The sequence below is a fragment of the Leptonychotes weddellii genome, chromosome 7 (genome assembly GCF_054177405.1).
Source record: "Leptonychotes weddellii isolate Sample4059 chromosome 7, ASM5417740v2, whole genome shotgun sequence".
Lineage (NCBI taxonomy): Eukaryota > Metazoa > Chordata > Mammalia > Carnivora > Phocidae > Leptonychotes > Leptonychotes weddellii.
Window position 1 is genome coordinate 101,271,168 of NC_138375.1, and position 20,894 is coordinate 101,292,061.

At 39.5% G+C, this 20,894-nt stretch overlaps 1 protein-coding gene across 10 annotated transcripts in view; it reads left to right on the plus strand.

The window, feature by feature from the left end:
- The window catches only part of PDE4D (phosphodiesterase 4D), a 1,043,384-nt gene that overhangs the window by 987,650 nt on the left and 34,840 nt on the right, over window positions 1-20,894 (plus strand). For 9 of the 10 annotated variants that reach the window (XM_081826831.1, XM_081826832.1, XM_081826830.1 and 6 more), the window contains one exon: window positions 1,861-1,973. In XM_081826831.1, coding sequence (XP_081682957.1) covers window positions 1,861-1,973 — 113 coding nt within the window. Of the gene's footprint in view, window positions 1-1,263; window positions 1,775-1,860; window positions 1,974-20,894 lie in introns of those variants that run through there. The other variant, XM_031035827.2, reaches the window with a different exon arrangement.

Here is a 20,894-nt window from a genome sequence, read left to right on the forward strand (position 1 = left end):
TCTAAATTTCAAGGGCAGAGTTTCTTCTCCTTCAATACCTGTAGATTCGAAGACAAAGAAAAGGGATGTCGCCAACTTCATGTAAGCTTTTCAGTGTGTTCTTTGTAATTGACAATAACCAAGTTTTATAAGATGGGACTCTTCGGAGTTTGGGTTATTTTCCTCTCTGAAAGTTTTGTTTATCTGCTTGCCAATGTAGTGAAGTTCTTGCGATTGATCCTTTTATGTAGAGCGCCCATGATCCCCAGGGTCAGCTTTTGTAAATAGAACCAGCTTCCATACTGTGCCTTTGGATGTGGTCTTTTCATTTTCTCACGTTTGTTGTTTATTCTGCACATGGTGGGCAGAAACACCCTTCCAGACTTTTTCCTTTGGCATCAGAGGACCGTCCTGGTCTCTGATTTGCAATTCCACAGACGAAGGAAGCACGTATGCAGGACATGTGTCAAGTGCTCATACTACGTGGTGCATTTACATTGCTGTTCCTTTAAGAGAACTCTTATTAGACAATCCTGAATGTGAAAATACAGCATATTGTCAAATCTGTAAGTTCTAAAGCCCTCAACATTGTTTTTGTTTGCTCGTTTATGTCCACCCCAACATTTAGAAGTCTGGTACTTAGCAGGGGCCCGGCTGGGTACTGAAAGAGTCTGGTTTTAATAGAAGTAATTTTATTCCCACAACCACCCTGTTCCCTTGAAGTAGGTAAATCCTAAGCCCTCAGAAACGAAGCCTCAAAAACCCTAAAACCCAAGCCCACAGAAACGGTTACTTGGGTCCTAAATAACGTTTGTTTGTGCCGCCCGTCGTCGGGCTCTCCCGCGAAACCTCGCAGGGAGCAACGGATGGTGAAGACGCTGAGGCTCTGGCAGTCGGGGCGACCGGGAGGGGCGCGCGGGGTCCCCGCGGGGCAGGTGCGCGACCGCGCGCGCCTGCGCGCCAGGTCTCGCCTGAGCCCCGCGGCGGGCGCGACCCCGGGTGGCGGGCGCTCCACGCCGAGTTTTGGGCCGCTCCCCTCGCGCAGCCCCACGGCAGCCCCACAGACACACGCGCTCGCGCCCGCGCTTCCCGGGCTTGTCTTCAAAGCGAGCGGCCCCAGGCTGCGCGGGGTGATGCCCCGGCGAGGCGGTGGGGCGGTCGAGGCTGGGGCTTCGGGGAAGGCGGCGGCGGGGGGCGCGGGCGGGCCTTGGCAGTTGGCAGGCTCCTTGTAAGGGAGCTGAGGAGGGGCCAGGCAGCGGCGAGGGCCGCGAGGGGCGTGAGGGGGAGTGTTCCCGGAAAGCCGCGGCGATGGAGCCGCGGTGCGCCGGGCGCCGGAGGAGTTGAGAAAGAAAACAGGAAACGTGGTGGCCGCGCACCCGGCCGCGGCTGATTCATTCGCGTCGTGAGAAGGCTCGGCAGGCGGAGTGGGCGCGGAGACGCGGCTCGGGCCGGCCGGCGACGAGATCGGGCCGTGGACCAGGCGCTCCCTCCGCGGGGCTGGCCCCAAGGCGCGCGCGCCGCCTCCTTCGCCCGCTCCCGGGCTGGCACTCGGGCCCGCTGCACCGTCGAAAAGTCGCACCGTGGGGTTTTTGCCCGTGTCTCCGTGTAAAAGTTGGCTTGCCGCACTTTGTGCACCCTCCCTGGACGCGGGACTGAGACGCCAAGCTGGAGAAACCGTGCTTCCCCGAGGCCGGCCGCCCCGCTAGCTGAGCCTCGGCCCCCAGCGCGGTGGCCGGCTCGGCACTATGAAGGAGCAGCCCTCATGTGCGGGCACCGGGCATCCGAGCATGGCGGGGTATGGCAGGATGGCCCCCTTTGAACTCGCTGGCGGCGCCGTGAAGCGCTTGAGAACTGAGTCCCCCTTTCCCTGTCTCTTCGCAGAGGAGGCCTACCAGAAACTGGCCAGCGAGACCCTGGAGGAGCTGGACTGGTGTCTGGACCAGCTAGAGACGCTGCAGACCAGGCACTCCGTCAGTGAGATGGCCTCCAACAAGGTAAGGCCCGGCTCTGCCTGTCGCCAGGGCCCCTAGACTGCTGATTCCCACGCTGGTGAAGCCGCCAGCCCCTGTGGCCCTGAGAAATACATAGAGATTTTGTCACACTGCATGTTGGCTGTTTTGCTCCCTTGGAGGGAGGTTCCTGACTGTGCCTTCCCTGTCTCTTACATTCACTCCAGATAAAGTAAACATTTTGCAAAAGCAACTTTGACATAGTTTGATTACAGCACCCCAGGCCACAGTGAGTGGGGATTTTTGGGGGGGGGAGGGGAGTGGGCTTGTCAGTGACACTTTGCCCTTGCAGCAGGAACCCAGGCGGGGCCGTTGGCATTGCATGCTTAAGGGTATTCTTGGGACTCCCAGTTGGGAATAAGAGTTGCTGGAGGTCAGTGCAATCTCTGGGATGTCACCACCTACCGCACTCAACGCTCAGTAGAGTTCACTGAACTTGGAACCTTAACTCTCATTTATCTAGATGTTAGGGTACATTGTAAGAACTGAGCTTTTATATGTTCTCTTAGCCTTAGGTGTCCACAGGAAATATCAAGAAAGTTAGAAAGTTCATTATGATCATTACCTTTGTTTTCATGAATCTTGGAGAGAAATCCAGTTTTCTGAGGTCATTTAGTATGTTTCAGTGGGTCATTTGTGCCATATATGCCGAAGTGCTGGCCTCGGTGGTCAGTGGAGTTTTGGGGGACTGAGAAGTAACCTTCAGCCTGAGACAGCCTTAAAGCAAGGTATAGTGTTGTCAGTGTTACTGTATTTTTTGGAATTTCTCTTCCTTGTGTCTTTAGTTATGTAAGGAAATAACTGGGATTATGTATGTTTTTAATGAATATTTGGCTGAGGGGATAGGAAAGGAGGCACATTCACGTTGGATGCAGATGACTGAGGGATTCAACCAGTAAAAACTGTTAACTTTGTGTGGCAATTACTAACAGTTGCCTCCTAACGATATTTAAATATTTTGGCCACCTATTTACAAGGTCAGGAAGGTTATACCATTTTACAGTTTATCTGTGTGCACATATCTTTAACTGAGTGATCCTCTTTCTTAGCTTATTGTAGTTTTTATCCCACCTTTTTTTGTCCCCCAGTCAGTTTTTTTTTAAATACCATAGCATATCAGCCACTTGATTGTCTTATCTGTTGACAATGCTTACATAGATAGCATTGTTTTTGAAGTGAGAAGTTAGCTTCAAATAGAATAAAAGAGACTCCTCACGCACTTTCTACAGGCACTAACTTACCCGTAAGCACACTGACCTAACCCAAATGCACACTGGGGATCAGGTCTGGGTTTTTTGTTTGTTTTGTTTCGGCCTCATTTTGAACTTTGGTGTGGCTCCTCATCAAAATAACCCATCATTGGGCTCTTACTTCCTGCTGTGGCATCAGGTGCCATTGTTTTCATCTGGTTAACAAAGTCTTAGTTCATTGATTAATTTCATAAAATAGAAATTTTTTTAAAAAATTTGATTGATAATAGCAGTAGACTGTGCTGAGTATCTTCAATGTCCTACATGCTGAATGGGACCATTCTGCAGGGGGATTGAGTTCTTAATTCTCTTGTCTGGTTAATTCTGTATAAAAAAGAAGAGCAGAATCAGAAGGCACCCAAAGGGATATGCACACATTTGGTTATGTTTTCAAGGTGATCTGACAGTACTTTTTCAGAGAAATGAACCTGAGCAGCTATAAGTAATTATAGAATCCATATTCTTAATTCCCAGAAATCCATATTCTTAATGATGAGACCTATGTTTGAATTTAAAAATTAACATGAAATCTAATAATGTATTGTAAGTGATGTCAACTGTCAAGTAATTAGTTTATCAATACTTTAAGATTTTTAAAAATAAAGCTTTAGGTCACAGTAATTGATCAAGATGATTTCTTTCTTTAATGGCACCAAATAAGACAGGATTTTTTAAAAATCTCCATTGTGAAAACACCCAATTAAACTTTGAGTTAATTTACAGATTTAGTAGAGAAGGTGCATTTATTTGGTTGAAGGGAAATGTAGGTTAAGTGAGAAAAGTCTTTAAGAAGGTGATTCTAGCTGTTTGTGTCTTGTGGTTGAAAGATTATTGACAGGACACTTATTTTTAACATTAAAAAAACTCAACTTGGCTGAAGCTGTTGCTTAAACTTCTAATTTCTAAGCTATCCATTTCCTTTTTTTAACCCATTCGTTTTTACAAGAATGCTAAACTCATGTAACTTTTTATAGGTGAAAAGAGATTATCAAAGAAGGAAAAAAAGCTCTTGGTAAATGTTGTAAAGTTACCCTTCTGCTTTCATAACAAGGGCAGGAAAAAGTCACATCCACATAAGCTGTAAACTGAGTGGGAACAGCTGATCTGAAGGTCCCCGTGAGTGATGCCCAACCTAAGTCTGAACTGGACATGTGACAGCTTGCAGCACACATCTCTTGAGGATGAATGAATACGTCTGAAACATTGCTTTCTGGTTATGTTTTATTGCTGTCCATTATTTTTACATATACTTGTTTGAACCAGCCAGTATTTTCAGGTTATTCTCTTTCTGCCTTTGAAAAATCATGACATTTTTACATGTTCTTCTCACTTGAGTTTCTTTTTTAAATTTAATAGTATAATGTAACATAATAAAAATACTAGTAAGGTCATGATTTTTAAGTGCTTATAGAGAGGAAGTATTTATTACAGATACAGATTTGGGTATTTAGGAAGAAGGAAATTGATTCCTTCAACCCATTTAACCATTTGGGTTAATAGATGATTTTTGTGTTTTTGAAAATCTTAATTAAAGGAATCCAAATTAGCAGTTTTAAAATGATACTTTGGAAGTAACTACCTATATTTCCTGATTGATACTGTAGTGTGCATAATGCTTGTTGATGCTACTAAGGCAGGAGAATTATTGAATTCTTGGCCAAGGCCAACATGGACTGTAATACATGTAGGATGCTTGTACCAAGTAGGGTAAGAGACTCCAGATGGCATTTAATTTGAGTGATTAAATCTACAGCACTTACCCTCATAAGCACATTAATCTCCCTGAGATTTGTACAGATTTCCTTTGGAACCTCATTGCTACAGTTGAGGGAGGTTTTGGTAAGGTCTCAAAGCTTTGCAAGTAGGCAGACCTGTAATCTTGGTTTTGTTCCTTGCTCGCTGAGTTACATTAGAAAAGCGAATTCAACTTTTTTAGGTTCAGTTTCCTTAGCATAAAATGAGCACAATAATATCCATTTTGAAAGATCAATGTAAGAGTTTGAAAGAATATATATAAAAGAGCTGTCTAATAAAAACTTTGTGATAGTAGGCACTATACCTGTTGTTACTGGTATTATTTGAGATTTAGGTCAAACTTCCTTAATGGTCTTCTTAGCTAAGATATGGGTTTTTTACCATTCAGTTATAATTTTTGCTTGACATTTTAGACTTCCTGAATTGTTACAATGTAGTCCTTAGATAACCGTCTTAAGTAACATCTCTTTATTACAAAAAAAAGGCTTATATTATATTTACACAATTTTTGGTATAATTCAGATAGAAGCATTTTGAACTTCCAATTAGAAGTTTAGTCTTTTCTTAAATTCCAGTTACAGAATTCCAGACAGAAGTGCAAAATACTTTTTCTGTTTTACTCTAAAACTGAAAACACAGCACTTTATTAATTCTTGGAGTATGCTAAACATAATGTGATATTGGTGAGGACATTTCCATTCTTTTGTACAGAATTTGCAAAGTTAAAATACCTTTTTAGACTATTTTTAATGCAAAATAGTTTCACAGTGTTTTTGGTTACCTTTCTCTCAAGGAAAGTAAGTTGAGGATGTGAGGAGGGCAGGCCAGGAGTCTAAGCCTCAGGGCTTTCAAAAATTATGCTTTGGAGAGGTGCCTGGGTAGCTCAGTTGGTTGAGCATCCAACCCTTGATTTTGGCTCAGGATTTTGGCTCGGGTCATGATCTCATGATCGTGAGATCAAATCCCGCGTTGGGCTTCATGCTCAACAGAGAGTCTGCTTAAGATTCTCTCTCTCCCTCTGCCTCTGCCCCACCCCACCTCTAAAATAAATAAATAAATCTTAAAAAAAAAAAAAAAAGATTCTGCTGTGGAACCCTGTCACTTTATCCTCTTATGACCTAATAATACATATTTCACCAGGCCTTCAGAGTGAGTGCAATGATGCTTTAAAGGAGAAAATAAAATCATTTTGATTTCCTCCTAAAATATACCACTATAAAAGTATATTTTGTTTCTCCTCTCTAATTTGGGGGCACTTTCAAGGCTTGGCATTGCTGGAAACTGCTGTGCTTCAAGTGGCAAGTCTCTTGAAGTTAGGATTCAAGCATCCTTCCAAGAGACTTCAGGTTTTTCTTTAGTTAATTCTAGATATACATCTAGCATTACCAACTTAGCAAATGTGGTCATGACTTTCTTATGTTATTTATTTTGTCAATTTACTTATTAACCAACATCTCTATCATGTTTATGTTGCCTGTAAATTAATTGCTTTTCTGGGGTGCTTGTTATTCGTTCTTCCACTGTCTGCTCCCCCTGGTGCTTTTGAATAGTCAGTGCATACATAAAGCAATACTAGAGCTTTCTGTGGCTGCTGATGTTTTTTCTTCTGGGCAAGACGGGTGCTGGAATGAATATAGAATGTTCATAGGGTGGTTAAATCCTAAAATATTTCAGCATTACAAGGATATAACTCTAAGAACAGAAATAAATGTTTAACTTTTGCTAAGAAAGAAGAAGGTTTATTTGGAAAAACATTTTAATTTTATGAAGAACAAATCGCAAATAACACTTATTTTCTACATTAAAATATTAAAACTTACTGATATAGTCATAAGAGAATTAAGAGTTAACATGACTAAAGGAAAACCTTATATTTTAAAAGAATATATCTTCTATAACTGTAGAAACTCGACTTACTGATGTTTTGAGTTTGCGGTCTCCTTTTTCATCCACTTAATAAAAGTAGATTTGGCAAAGACTTAGGTGGTTTACATATAGTGCCTTAAAGTTAATATGGAGAGTTGGGAATGCTTGTTTTTATGATCACCATTAGGAAAAAAAATACTTTTTTTGCTTTTATTTTAAGTAATAATAGAAAGCAGAAATACTTTTAATGAAAATTTTCATTTTTCATTGAGGAGTAAAGCCTTGACTTTAACTTAATAAAACACTAAGCATTAAATCTTAATTTGTTTCTATTGTCATCTCAGTTCTCGTGTCAGTATTTAGGGGCAATAAGCTTCAATATGCCTAACATTTAATTATCCAAAACTTCTAATTTTTGTGATTCAGTGAATTAGTCATTACTAGAGGAATCCCTTTCAGTTATTACATTTTTATTTCATTATAGGGTAGTGGTGACTTTGGCCTGAGAGCATAATGAACTATGTCCTTTTTTTTTTTTTTAATTTCAAAAAATAAGCTTGGCCAAGATAAAATAGTACTTTTCCAAATGCTATGGACAGATTAAACAAACTTTTTTCCCAAGTAACAAGGATAATAGATAATGCTATTGTTCAATTTAAGAAGATTTCCATGATACACATAGATTATAGCTGTTACTTAAGATACACATATATGGCAGATGTGAAATGTTGATAATGTCATGATTTTCAGATTATCCCTCAAGTATGCAGAAGCGGATTATCTCATTTTTAGAAAGAGGCCAGCCCTTTACAACTGCAAATAGCTAGGGTTTATTTTGTGATGGTCTAGCTCTGCTAGGGCAGTCGGGCTGTACCTGGTACTCGTGATGGTTTCATTGGCCCGTCTAGTCTGAGATCTTTCTAGGAAATAGAGAGATGGGTCGCCGTTTATTTTAATATTCACACTGGTCCTAAAAGACATTTTAGGAATGCGTTTCCTTTTATTCACTCTTACTGAGGATGGGGAGGGGATATTTGCTCAAGCAACAAATAATTCTGCTGTGTTCATTAGGAAATTAGTTACATTGGATTCCCAACTGTAGTAGTAATGTGTGTATGATTCTTTAAAAGAAAACTTTATCTTTAATGAAGGATTTTTCATTATTATTATCGTTTAATATCCTGAACTTTTGGTTTTGTTTCACCACACTTTGTATATGATGAGGATGAGTGATATTTACTCCTTGGCTTGATAGTGTTCACTAGCAATGCTTATGGCAGCTTTGTAGAGTGGAAAGAACAGAGTTGTTTCTTTTTTTCTTTTCTTTTTTTTGGTCAGGCAAACTTGGTTTCAAATTTCAGCTCTCCGGCTTCCGACCTAATATTTGGGGCAACAGGCATCACCTCTCTAATTCTCAATTTCCTCATTATAAAGGGAGATAGTAAAAAGAGAAAATAAAATTGAAAGATGGTTGAGAGCATTAAATATAATGTATGCAAAGCTCAGTTTGGTGCATAGCACATACTCAGTGCTCAATAAATTACGTAATTTATTCTATGCCTAGGATATACTGAAAAAGAGATAAAGAAGAACCCTGTGTCATATACTCCTTGCAATGTAAGAACATAATATTTCTTAGAAGAAAAGCATTACCTTTCTTCTGTGCAGCAAATAAGTCTAAATTAGTGTTGCTCATACTTTGTTGTTTCTGTGTATATTGTATATGCTCTATGTTGAGAGTTTTTATTTAGGGTATTTTTTAAATGCAGATACCTATCTGAGTGCTTCATCTTAAGTAAGGATATTTATGAAATCATGGATTTGGTGTCCTACTTATATTTTTTTCTGATATACATTTGAAAAATATACATTAAAATTAATATGTAACAAGGTGAGAAAATATTCTTCCATACACCACCTTGAAGCATTTTGCTTACCACTCATAGATACTGAGTATGCTTTTGAATATACTAAACCAGTAGCAAGAACAACTTTAGGAGTCACTTTTAGTCAGAAAAATATATTTATTTTAAACAACCTTTGGTTTTCTTTCTCTGCCACTAATGGGACCTCCTCACTGGAGGAAAAAAATGCCAAATTTCACCAGCAGAAATCTCCCATTCATTAGGCATTCATTCCTCAGGCAGAATGGTCTGTGGATTTGCAGCACCCTTCTATAACCAGACTGCCTGAGTTGGAGTCTCCTTCTGCCCTTTGCTAGATGTAATTTGGACAGCTTACCTTCTGTGCCTCAGTTTCCTCATCTGTTAAATAGTTGCTATGATGATTTCTTAATTAAAAGACAGTAATTGTCTAGACAGAGTCAGGAACATAGATGTTGAGTAATGTTAAATCCTTTATTTCCATCCATAAAGGAATATCATCTTTCTTTTCTTATTTTGTGAAGTGAGGGCTAGAGAAGGTGTTTATTTGCCATCCTGATATCTATACTTCTAATGAGCTTTTAAGAGGCAGCAGTGGCCTAGTGATGTTGAAGTAAACCAAAGAATACTGTTGGAATGTTTCACTGGCTCTTCTCCCACTCAGTGACTTTTCAAGAAGTTTAACTCTATTTTCTTTGTGTAATTTTACACTAAAGCTCATCAAATTGACCTAAAGGTTTATCAGAATATCTAAAACTCCCTGAGCTGTTTCTAGTTAAAACAGTAGAGAATAGAATAGTCTAACCAGTTTTTTATCATAAATGAATACATCCCAATTATTCCTGTGAATGAGACTGAAAATAACCCAGGCACAGAATTTCTCATTAATATTTAATGTTAAGAAAATCCTGTTAAGGACATAGCCTCCCACTGCACCTCTCAACATCTTAACCATCTAGTACGTGTATAAATATTTCCTTGCTCTGTCAACTGAGAAGGCCTAAAGAAACAACACCCCAGTAGCAATGAACACACCCAGCACCCTCATCTTGGTTTCTAATGCCATTCTCCAGAGGAACCAGGATTCCTTGGAAAATATCTAATTCTAGGAGTGGGGCAGGAAATGAGGCAGGAGTATGTTGTAGTGCCAGAAAGTAAGAAGTGCTCAAACTGAACCCCACATTAATGGGAACGTATCAGAGGGGCACAAGAGCGAACCGAAAGAGCTTCCATTTACCAAAGCTGGAACTATTTGATCAAGAAAATAAACTAGTATTGGATTATAACCCAAAATAAAAAATAAATATCCTTGTGTTAATACTGCTATAATTGATTAAATAAATACATAAATAGGAGAATAGACAAATCTCCTGTGCACAGAATTTCACATAATTTATGTAGATACTCTGCTCTCAAGGAAGGAGAGCAAAACTCTCTCCTCCTGAAGTGTGGGCTATACATATTGACTTCCTTCCAAAAAGCCAATATGGAAAGAGGAAAAAAAAAGGACTCTATAGTAGAGAAACCACACACACACACACACACACACACACACACACACACAACTTCAGCTAGGTCATTGAAGTCAACATCAACAGTGATATGCCAGGTTGTAATAGTATACACCCTTGATATGCTCTGATGAAAATGGTTCTTTACATCTGTAGTCTTCCTACCAAAACATATAACCCCACTCTAATCATGAGAAAAACATCAGATAATTCCTAGCTAAGGAACATTCTACGAAATATCTGACTAGTTCTCAGAACCGTCCAAGTTAACAAGAAAAAGGAAAATCGGAGAAACTGTCACAGCCAAGAGGAGCCTAAGTTACTAAATGTAACACAAGATCATGGATAGGATCCTGGACCAGAAAAAGAACATTAGGTGAAAACTAAGGAAATCTGAATAAAGTGTGGACTGCAGTTAATAATAATGCATCAGTGTTGATTCTGCAGTTGTGACAAACATATCATATTAAATGTAGTATTAATAATAGGGGAAACTGGTTATGGGGCATATGGGAATTCTCTCTGTACTTGTCTTCACAATTTTTCTGTAAATCTAAAACTTTTCCAAAATAAAAAATTTATTAAACAAATCCTTTAAGGCCTATTTGGAATGCTGTCTCCTCCACAAAGTTTTTTCTGTCCTCTCTTCTCCCGTGTCTCCCACCCCAGCCTCCCCTGATTGGGTGTCATGTCTTTCTCCTTTGACCTTCCACAAGACTTTATTTGTAGATCTCTTAACTCTAAATACTGTATTTTATTTCTTTGTTTTACTGGTTTTTGTTGTATACTAGGTTGTTAGTCTTACTCATTTTTCCAGCACCCATAGCATTGGACACAAAGCCTTGTTAAGTAGGCATTCAATAAATATTGAGTGAATTGTATGAATGGTTTTATGGTCCTTGCAATGCAGCTTTAAGTGTTTTTGCCTTCAGTACTATAGGGATCATGACTGATCAGTCTCAGGGACTTTACTCTTTTTAAGACCTAAAAGCCCTCGGGGGTGCCTGGGTGGCTCAGTCGTTAAGCATCTGCCTTCGGCTCAGGTCATGATCCCAGGGTCCTGGGATCGAGCCCCACATTGGGCTCCCTGCTCCGCGGGAGGCCTGCTTCTCCCTCTCCTGCCCCCACCACTTGTGTTCCCTCTCTCGCTGTCTCTCTCTCTCTGTCAAAATAAATAAATAAAATCTTAAAAAAAAAAAAGACCTAAAAGCCCTCAAAATTCTTCTTTTATAGGTAATAGCTTCAATTTTACTGTTTGTCACACTCTTTGCAAGGAAGTTACTGAACATTTGGTCAAAGAACTGAAGAAATTTTCCAGTCTAATGTTTGAGTCCAAATGTAAATTAATAAAATGAAAATACAATCTGTTCCTGCCTACCATACAGTTTTTGGTAGTTTTGGTGGTATTTAGCATGATCAGTATTTGAAAGCATTGGTACTGTTATCCTGAAGCTTTGTTTTAGAACTAAAAAAGTTAAAAGTGATCATTTGTCTAATTCATCCAGTTTGAGTTGGAAAACGAGGCCCAAAACTTGTCCAGGTCCACCTGGACAGCTAGAAATCTCATGACTTATGTCGTTCACTTTCTGGAGGGTCTCAGCATCGTTTGGGTTCATGTATGGAGCCTTTATTTTAAATCATATTCATAATTGTGGGAGGGAGATTATACTTTTTTTATTTGAATGTATTAATGGACTACAAGCCATATTTCTGATAAGCATATGGGTTTTATAACTGTTTAAAGACATAAACAGTGAGTTTTCTACCCAGCCACTAGGAGTATTGATGAGGTCTTCCATGTGGCTTGTAGCTCAAACCTAGTGTGTATCAATATATTATTTTGTATTTTGATCATATGAATTAGTACCAGATGCATGATGTTGGTTAATGTAAATGCCATTTCTCATCTTGGATTGGTAGACTCAGAGTCTGTGCATTATGGTTGATGCCTTGCAAGAAAGGTGGTTTGTTTTTTTTCCTTGCTAAGAATCCTGATCATTTCCACTTAAGAGTCTCAGTTCGGCTTAGACGCTTAGGTCTCAGAAATTTTAGCATAATTTATGCTCAGATTAGTCTCATTTAAATTAAAAATCTATAGTGCACAGACAAAGGCCATAAACTGTTCTCTCTCCTCCATACCTATTTTAGCAACAACATTCTTATATAAGTTGGTTCCAACTAAAAATGACATTTCTGCGTACTTTCTCTTGTAGCCTGGGAAGAAAGGATGTGTTTGTTGGCTTTTGCCTGTTAGGAAGTGTTCTGTGCAGTTTTACCCAGGGCGTGCTTGGGTTTCCGTCAGCATCTCTGGTCCCCTGTGCTGTAATCCCTATCATGGCAGCCTCTGGCTTTTATTACTGACAAGCAGTGTGCTGTGCAGACAGAGGCACCATAATAGGAAACACCTCGGCCTGTCATAAACCGGCCTAGACAGGAGAAGGCTCAGGCCTGACAGGGACGTGTCCATAGCAACAGGCAAAGATGAGCGAGGCTGCCACCGCGGAGTAAGTGCAGGCTGAGAGCTTTCTCCTCGTTTCAGAAAAGAACCGGCTGATTTTAAGGCTGCTTTCTACTGTTGGCATAGCATGTTTCTGTTGCTTGGTTTTTGTGTGAATAAAGACATCTTAAATAATACTTTCCAAAATATTTTGAGAGAATATATCAAAGTGTTTTCCTTTTGTTTTTCTCCTTTAATTTCACTTGACATCCAGTGCAAACCCATTAGGGAGAAAGAAAAGACATTTCATTGCAATGGGAAATTATTAAAAAATATATACAAAAATCAAATAATCATGTGTCTAAAGAATCATAAATTATACTAATATACAGAACTACAAAGAAAAGGGCATTTCTCAGTAAGTTGACTTCCCATTGTTTACATCTCTTACATCAAGTTCAGGTTTTAGAAAAGGAGTACATTCTTTGACCAAGAAAGTTTCTATTTTATGTTTACTCGGTTTTTTTCAAGCTTCAGAAAAATAATGAACTACAACTTTAACAATGATGGGCTTTGTCACAAGAACTCAGGAAGATAAATTTCAAATTTGGAAGGGCTTTACCAGTTTTTAATTAAGAGATAAAATGCTGTCATGGGTGCTTTAAATATATGTAGGTGTCATTTCATTATTTGTGAGGCAACCTTATTTCACAAAAGAGGTTAAAGACTGCAAAGAATGAAAAAAGCTGTAATTTTGTTAAAAGAGTATGCAGAAATTAGATTTAGGAGACCTGAAATTTGAACTTTATTTTCTTTTTGAGAGAGAGATTTGCTCAAAGGCTTTCATAGATTAGGTATTCATTGGATATTTGCTGATTTTTTCCTACCTCTTTTAAAATAAGCACTGATCCTCTTGTATTTTTTTTTATTTTGAATATTTCAAGTCTGTTTCAACAATATGCTCTGATAAGAATGAAACTAATATCTTTGGCATAAGCTTTTATTTTTTTCTTTGTTTTCTTAATCATATATTCTCAGCATGGTCTTTGAGATCTCCATAAGGGTAAGTGATAATTAGGTTTCAAGAAATCCTAGGAATGTTTTACTAGAAATATCCTAATTTCTTTACTATACATCAGGAAAAGATTAGTTTTTCTCCTGGAAGATACTGTTTGGGCCTAAATCTTAATTTTTCCCTACAGTGTTAATGAGCAGTAAAATGATGAAAGGGTACATAGTAGAAGAAACAAAACAAACAGAGAGTTTACATCATTGCAGATTGAAAGCAATTTGTTCTCTCAAAAGTAAAACTCAGTGGAAAGATTAATAACTTTTTGCCCCTTGGCTTTATTTTCAGTGTAACATTTTAATATCCCTTTGTTACGTATGAGCAGTCTTTGACTACAAGTGGTCAGGAAACACTGGTATATAACTTACTTTCTAATAAAAGGCACGATCCTGGTGTTCTCTCATACTTCAAACCTTAAATCTCTAACTTAGTCCCAGAAACAGTACACTACATGCCAGAACAGTAGGTCTTATTTTTAAAGATGAAAAACTGAGGCTCAGTTAGACTTGTACAAGATCTATGTGCCTCTTAGTAGATATAAAGATAATTATTTTTCTGAATGTGGCCTCTGGGGGGGAGGATGGGGAAATAGAAAAACAAGTGTTTGTTCTGACACTATGTTTTCAAAATATGTCCTAATATAATTTTTTAATAAGTACTAGATTCCAAAATAGCAAGAACAGTTTCAGCAAAATATAATTCCTAGTGCAGCTTATTCTGCTTCCCTTGTTCTCTGTCATGTCAGGATGGGCAGACAGGACCTAGTTTCCTGCTCCTAGGAAGAGTGTGATGGTGAGATAGATAGCATGTTAGGTTGGGAGTGAACCTAGCAGGCAGGTAGTTAACAGGGCACAGATATCAAATGAAAGGTAATGGGGTAAGTGGGATGAGAAGACCAATTGGCAAAAGCAGATCTGAGACCCTGGGCTGGCAAAGGATTTGGAGAGGATGTGGGTACAACTGGACAGGATGAAGCTTGACTAATGGTGGGGAGTGTGGCAGCAGAAGGTATAGGATAAACTCAGGGAAGGTGTAAGCAGGTGTCAGGATTTTTAAAATGATCTGTTACTGTGAGGTTGCCTTGGAGGTCTGTTTTCTTAGTGGGGGCAAAATGGAGAAGGGAGAAAGACTCATGGATAGAGTGAGAAATGAAGATTGAAGGAAGGAAAGATAGACATGACTTTTCAGATAGTGAGATGAGGAAGGGGAGGTATGGAAGAAGGAGCAATCTCAGACCGGGCTCACCTAGATCAGGGCTTTCCTTGGCTAGAGGCAGACTGATGTGTTCATGTTCCTTCCCCCTTTCCACTGCAGGGTGAAATCTGGTTGGAATGAACCTTTGGGACACTCTTGAAGAAAAAAAGAAATCCAGACGTGTCAGGGTGAGGGTGTGAATGTTTAAAAGGGAGGACAGTCAGCTGTGGAGTTAGGGATTGGGGCAAATGACTAGAGAGGGCAGATTTACAGATGAAGTATACTGCATGAGGCTAGAGTCTTTTTTAGCATCAAGAGCTGGCATCCTTTCCTTCACCTGTTGCCTCCTTGAGTCATAGCCCAATAGCAGCATGAGTGGATTGTCACATCCAGTGCTGGGCCATCCCTTAAGGAACCGGCTGCCTGGATGTGAGGGCCTGGGACAACAAAGTACAAGCTGGAACAGGGTGAAGAGAGACTGTGTCAAAATAAGTATAGATGGGGCGCCTGGGTGGCTCAGATGGTTAAGCATCTGCCTTCGGCTCAGGTCATGATCTCAGGGTCCTGGGATCGAGTCCCGCATCGGGCTCCCTGCTCCTTGGGAGCCTGCTTCTCCCTCTGCCTTTCTCTCTCGCTCTGTCTCTCATGAATAAAAAAAAAAAAAAAAAAAAATCTTTAAAAAAAAAAAATAAGTATAGATGAGTTCAGTCTAGTATACTGTAAGTTAGTAGATGCCAAAAGAGGAAAGTGAAACAGAATAGCAGGTGACAGTGTGAACCTTTATCTTTAAAATTCAGCTGTAAATCTCCTAAATTCCAGTGAGTTTAGCAATTCCTCTTCTGTATTACCCCACACTAGATTGTCACCTTGGATAATTGCTTCAACTTCTCTGAACCTATTTTCTCTGTAAATCAGGACTAAAATATCTATCTCAGAGGCTTCTTGTATGAATTAGATGAAAACCTACCTGAAGTGCCTGGAGCGGTACACACACCTAATAGGCACAGAAAGTGGCCTGTCTTTAGTAGGGATGGGGATTGGAATTATTTATAAACTTAAAAGGTGAGCTTCATATGCTGCCATATAGGTAACCCAGTGCAACTCGAGCTTGAAACAACAGGTCTGGGTGAAAGAGCTCACAGAGTGTGCCTTTGAAATCCTGATACCCAGTCATGGTGATTTATGGGACCTTACTAGCTTGCATATGTGATGGCCCACTGAGTTTGTTTACTTTAGTTTTAGCCCAGTTACCTAGCACTCTCTGATGGCATATTTTTATTTACACTCTCACTGACCACTTAATTATGATTACCTTGAAAGAATATGTATGAAGGCAGCCATGAAAGAAACTTTTATTAGAGTTGTGAGGTCTCATGTAGATCTTCATTCCACCATGTCTAAAAATGGGCGTGGCGCTTATGCTTCGAGTCTCCCTCACCTTGGAAGACCTTCAAGACTCCTCCAAATGATTTTTATGATTGTGAAATACTGAGATATGATTATTAACAAGAGTGTCAAATATCAATCCTATCAGGTAACTAGGTGTCTCTTCTTGGGAAAAACAGAAACAAGAACCAAAAATAGAATCTTTAATCATGGCATGGACTTAAAATGACAATCCAGCTGCGAAAGAGAGACTGGATGAAATCACCTTGAACCTGGTTTCAGCTCATGATGCGATCTTAGTCATAGATCTGACACTAGGCATAGCAGAGGAAGAACAAATTCCCCAACCGTGTAGTTGTTCTAAGAGTTGAAAATGAGTCAATGAATAGGTGATTGATTCCTTTCCATTGTCTACTTACTCTCAGCCATTTTGCAGAGAAATCATACTTTGGTATGCTTACTAAAAGTTGTGGGTTTTGTTTTGTTTTGTTTTGTTTTTTTCCTTAAAATTCCAAATATCCTTAGAGGTAAAAGAGATTTGTGGTGTCGGCCCGTTTGCCTCCTTCGTTTTAAGATGAGGTAACAAGGTACAGGAGAGTTGAAGTGACCTGGAACAAAATAGTACTGTGTTACTTTTGTCAAGGCTTTTCTCTTGTGGAAAATACAAATTTTTTGTTGCTAGACTTAAGACCTAGATATTGGTCTTTATTGACATACTAACTTTTGAAGGAAATTTTTAGTTTTTATTATTTGTGTTTGATCCTTAACCATTTTCTAGACCAGATACCATTTTCATGTGGCAAATATATCACTAGGAAGTTTTTTGTTGTTTTGTACCATTTGTTTTAGATAATCACAATCCAGTATTTAGGCTTTACGAAGGAATTTTTGTTTTTGCCTAGTTACAGTAGGACATGTATCTGCTCCAAAGGTTTTTAGAGACAAAATGAGATTTTTATATGTGTGTTTGTATTCAAGTAGATAGATAGATAGATAGATGATAGAAAAGAAAGAAAGGCATATAGATATACAGACTGAAAATATAACTAGTCATGTAAGTAAACTTGTTGTGTGTTAATGAATAGTAGAGTAGTGCATGGTCTTCTGGTCCTGTAGAGAAGTTTAGAATGTGTTCAACACTGAGGACGAAAATGATTGGAAAGCATCCCAGAAAAAAGTGTTACTTAAGCTAGATCTTAAACATGGAGGATTCATATGGGTTGCTAACAAAGGAAGAGATGGCATTCCAGGGGTTAGATGAGGCAGGGTAGGATGGGGCACTATTGTGGATTTAGCTTTATTGTGTGTTTGTGGAAGTGGGCACGTAGTGGGTGTTTTGTAAGAATGGGCCTGCCTGGAACAGAAAATCTAATGCTGGGAACTGAGGCAGGTCTGAGAAATGTGGACTTGGGACTACAATAAAGAGTACCTTCAATGCCCGACTAAGCCATCTCCACATTATCTTCCAAGCCCTAAAGAACACTTGCATTTTATTTTAAGGAAAATACTACAAGGAAATAACAAAATAATTTTATAAAGATAAGTCTTGTGGTGGTCTAGATCATATGGAGGGGAAATAGTGAAAGCCCGAAGGGTCTGTTAGAAAATTAGGCAGGTAAGGGATGAGGGACTGATACAGGATGGGATGAAAGGAGAGTAATGGGTGAGAGGAGGACAGGGTGTATGGGGTGACAAGATTTGGGGGAGCAGGACTGCAGTGAATAAGAAGAAAGTACAAAATTCTAAACACAAACGTTAGGATAACAGTTGGAAAATTAGAAAGAGAAGCCAATTTGAGGTGGAGTGAAAGATAGTTAAATTTTTAGACATGAAATTGAGGTAAGACCACATATCAAAGGAAAAACACCCTGTAGGCCTTCAGTTGTTAGGACTGGATTTTTGGTAGTAGGATAGGACCTTAGCTGGGAGCTGCCTGTGCAGGGTTGGTGGTTAAGACCTTAGGGCTCCTCTGTAAAATGGGAATAACACTAGTCCTCATAAGGTTGTTACTAGAAATAAATGAAATAATGTCAGGAAAGTATTCAGCACTATCCTTGTCACATTGTAGACACTCAACAAATGTTAGCTATTATTTTTTACTGTGGGTTTTAGGGAAAGACAATTTTGTGATTTACTACAAGTGCTATTCTGGAAGCTGTATAAAATCCATTTGCATGGGGTGTTTCTGCAGTACCCCAAGTGGGCGTTCATATGTCCTAATTCACATCCTTGCTTTTCTACCTGTTAAGAGAAAGTGAGAGCCCAAGCTGTAATTACTCATGCTTAGCTGTTGGTCACTGTTTATAAGACCTAGAATTTTTTTTTTACACAAAAGATTAAGAATATTTACTGCTCTTCTGTTAACTGCAACTTCTATAAGATCCCTGAGCCATATTTTTTTTTTTTCCATTGCTGTGTCCAGAGTCAAATCAATTCTAAGGGGTTTACAAAGACCTTTTGAAAAATGGTATTAGCTTAATGCAAGCTAATGGTCATTACCTCAATATTAGCTCAGCATTTTAAAACTACTTTCACTCAAAGAGGAACAGACTTACACAGCAATAGAAGAAATCCAGGAGAAGTGGATTATTATTTATGAAGACTTGTAGGACTCCTGTCTGTGTAGGTTGGACTAAATGTCTTCAGTGGAGCTTTCCAACTTGGCTATATTTCACAGAATCACAGAATTATGGTGTGTTTGATGATCCCATTCCACCTAACATATGTGATCGACTCATTATCTGCTAGGGTATTAGATTCACATGTAGAAGATCAAGTACAGCAGAGTTTTTGGTTGGGGGGTGTGGTCCTCAACAGAAAAATAAACTTCATGTATTTAAATTTTCTTACACTTGACTCCTATAACTCTTCTGTCACTTTACTTACATCCTCTACATCTGTACCTCCCCCAGTCTTCTCCATTTCAGCAAATGGCACAAACATCCATCCAAGTCACATGCTGATCATACCAGAAGTCTAGGGGCTGATTCTTCTCTTCTCTTAGCTTGCAGCGTTCAGTTCACCAAGTCAGGTCAGCTCTTCCTCACTGCTTCCTCTCCTCTTCTGTCTGCTCTGCCCCTCTATAAACCATTCTCCACAAAGACAACTTTCTAAAATGTAAATCACACCACAGAACTCGGAACCTTTCAGTGATAGCCCGCACTCTCTGCAAGGCTTACAAGGACCCACATGACCTCGCCTTGCTGTACTTCTGATCTGATTCTTTTTTTTTTTTTTTAAGATTTTATTTATTTATTTATTTATTTGACAGAGAGAGAATGAGAGAGAGAGCACATGAGAGGGGGGAGGGTCAGAGGGAGAAGCAGACTCCCCGCCGAGCAGGGAGCCCGATGCGGGACTCGATCCCAGGACTCCAGGATCATGACCTGAGCCGAAGGCAGTCGCTTAACCAACTGAGCCACCCAGGCGCCCCCTTCTGATCTGATTCTGTGTACCTGTCCTCCCTCGTGCTGGCTGTGTTTCTTCAGCCCTTGCTGGGAATGCTCTGCCCCAGATCTTCTGGTTGGTTCTTTCTAGTCTTTTGGGTCTCGTGTCAGATACCACCTTCTCAGTGCAGCTTTTCCGGACTATTTAGTTGAATAGTCCATGATCATGGTATCACGTTACTCCCTTTTCTTCCACTCAGTATGTTTCTTCCTCATTTTGTGTCTTTTTGCCCCAAGAGTTCAAGATTTACATGGTCAGGGAACTCTTCTGTGTTTATCACTGTGCCCACTGTGCTGGCACATAGTAGCTGTGTAATAAATAATTGTTGAGTGAAGAAGCGAATAACCATCCTAAAACAATTCATTATCAGATATTTAAAGCCTTTTGCTTTCCACAAGAATTATTGATTTTATTTTCTATTTTTATTTTCTTGAAACCCTGGTATTTTTGTTTGATTTTACTTGGTAATAAATGGGAAGGGAGCAAAGAGTTAGATGCAGAACAAGTTTGAAAATACTAGATTAAACAAAATAAAACAGGGTTATATATTATGGTCCTTGGCAAAGCCTTCAATATGCTAATGTACACAGTCTCCAAGAAGGTTAGCACTATGTCAAAAGTTTGACCCTGGATGTCTTCTTTGAGAATTATCACATCAGACTGCTGTTCTTTACAACACATTCTGAAAACTGCTGCCTTAGACAAAAACCCATCATAATAGACAGGGGGAAAGAGACACTATGTGGAGTACGAGGAGGCAGATTTATACTGACTATCAGGAGAACAGGCTATCGACCAAGGACTCAGAAAAAAAAATAAAACCTATGAAAAAAGTGATGGAAGGATTCAAAAAGAATACAGCAGCTGGGACTATTGAGTTTTCTGCGAACAGCTCCTCCTGCTTTCTTGGATATTTCTAGCTCCAACGCTGACACAGTGATTGGCCTAGAGTGAACACACAGTAAGTATCTGTTGACTGTTCATCAATGAGTGAATAAAGGTGGCCCAGGATCACCGTTAAATCATTAAGTTAATTTTTTTTTAAAGATTTTATTTATTCATGAGAGACAGAGAGAGAGAGGCAGAGGGAGAAGCAGGCTCCCAAGGA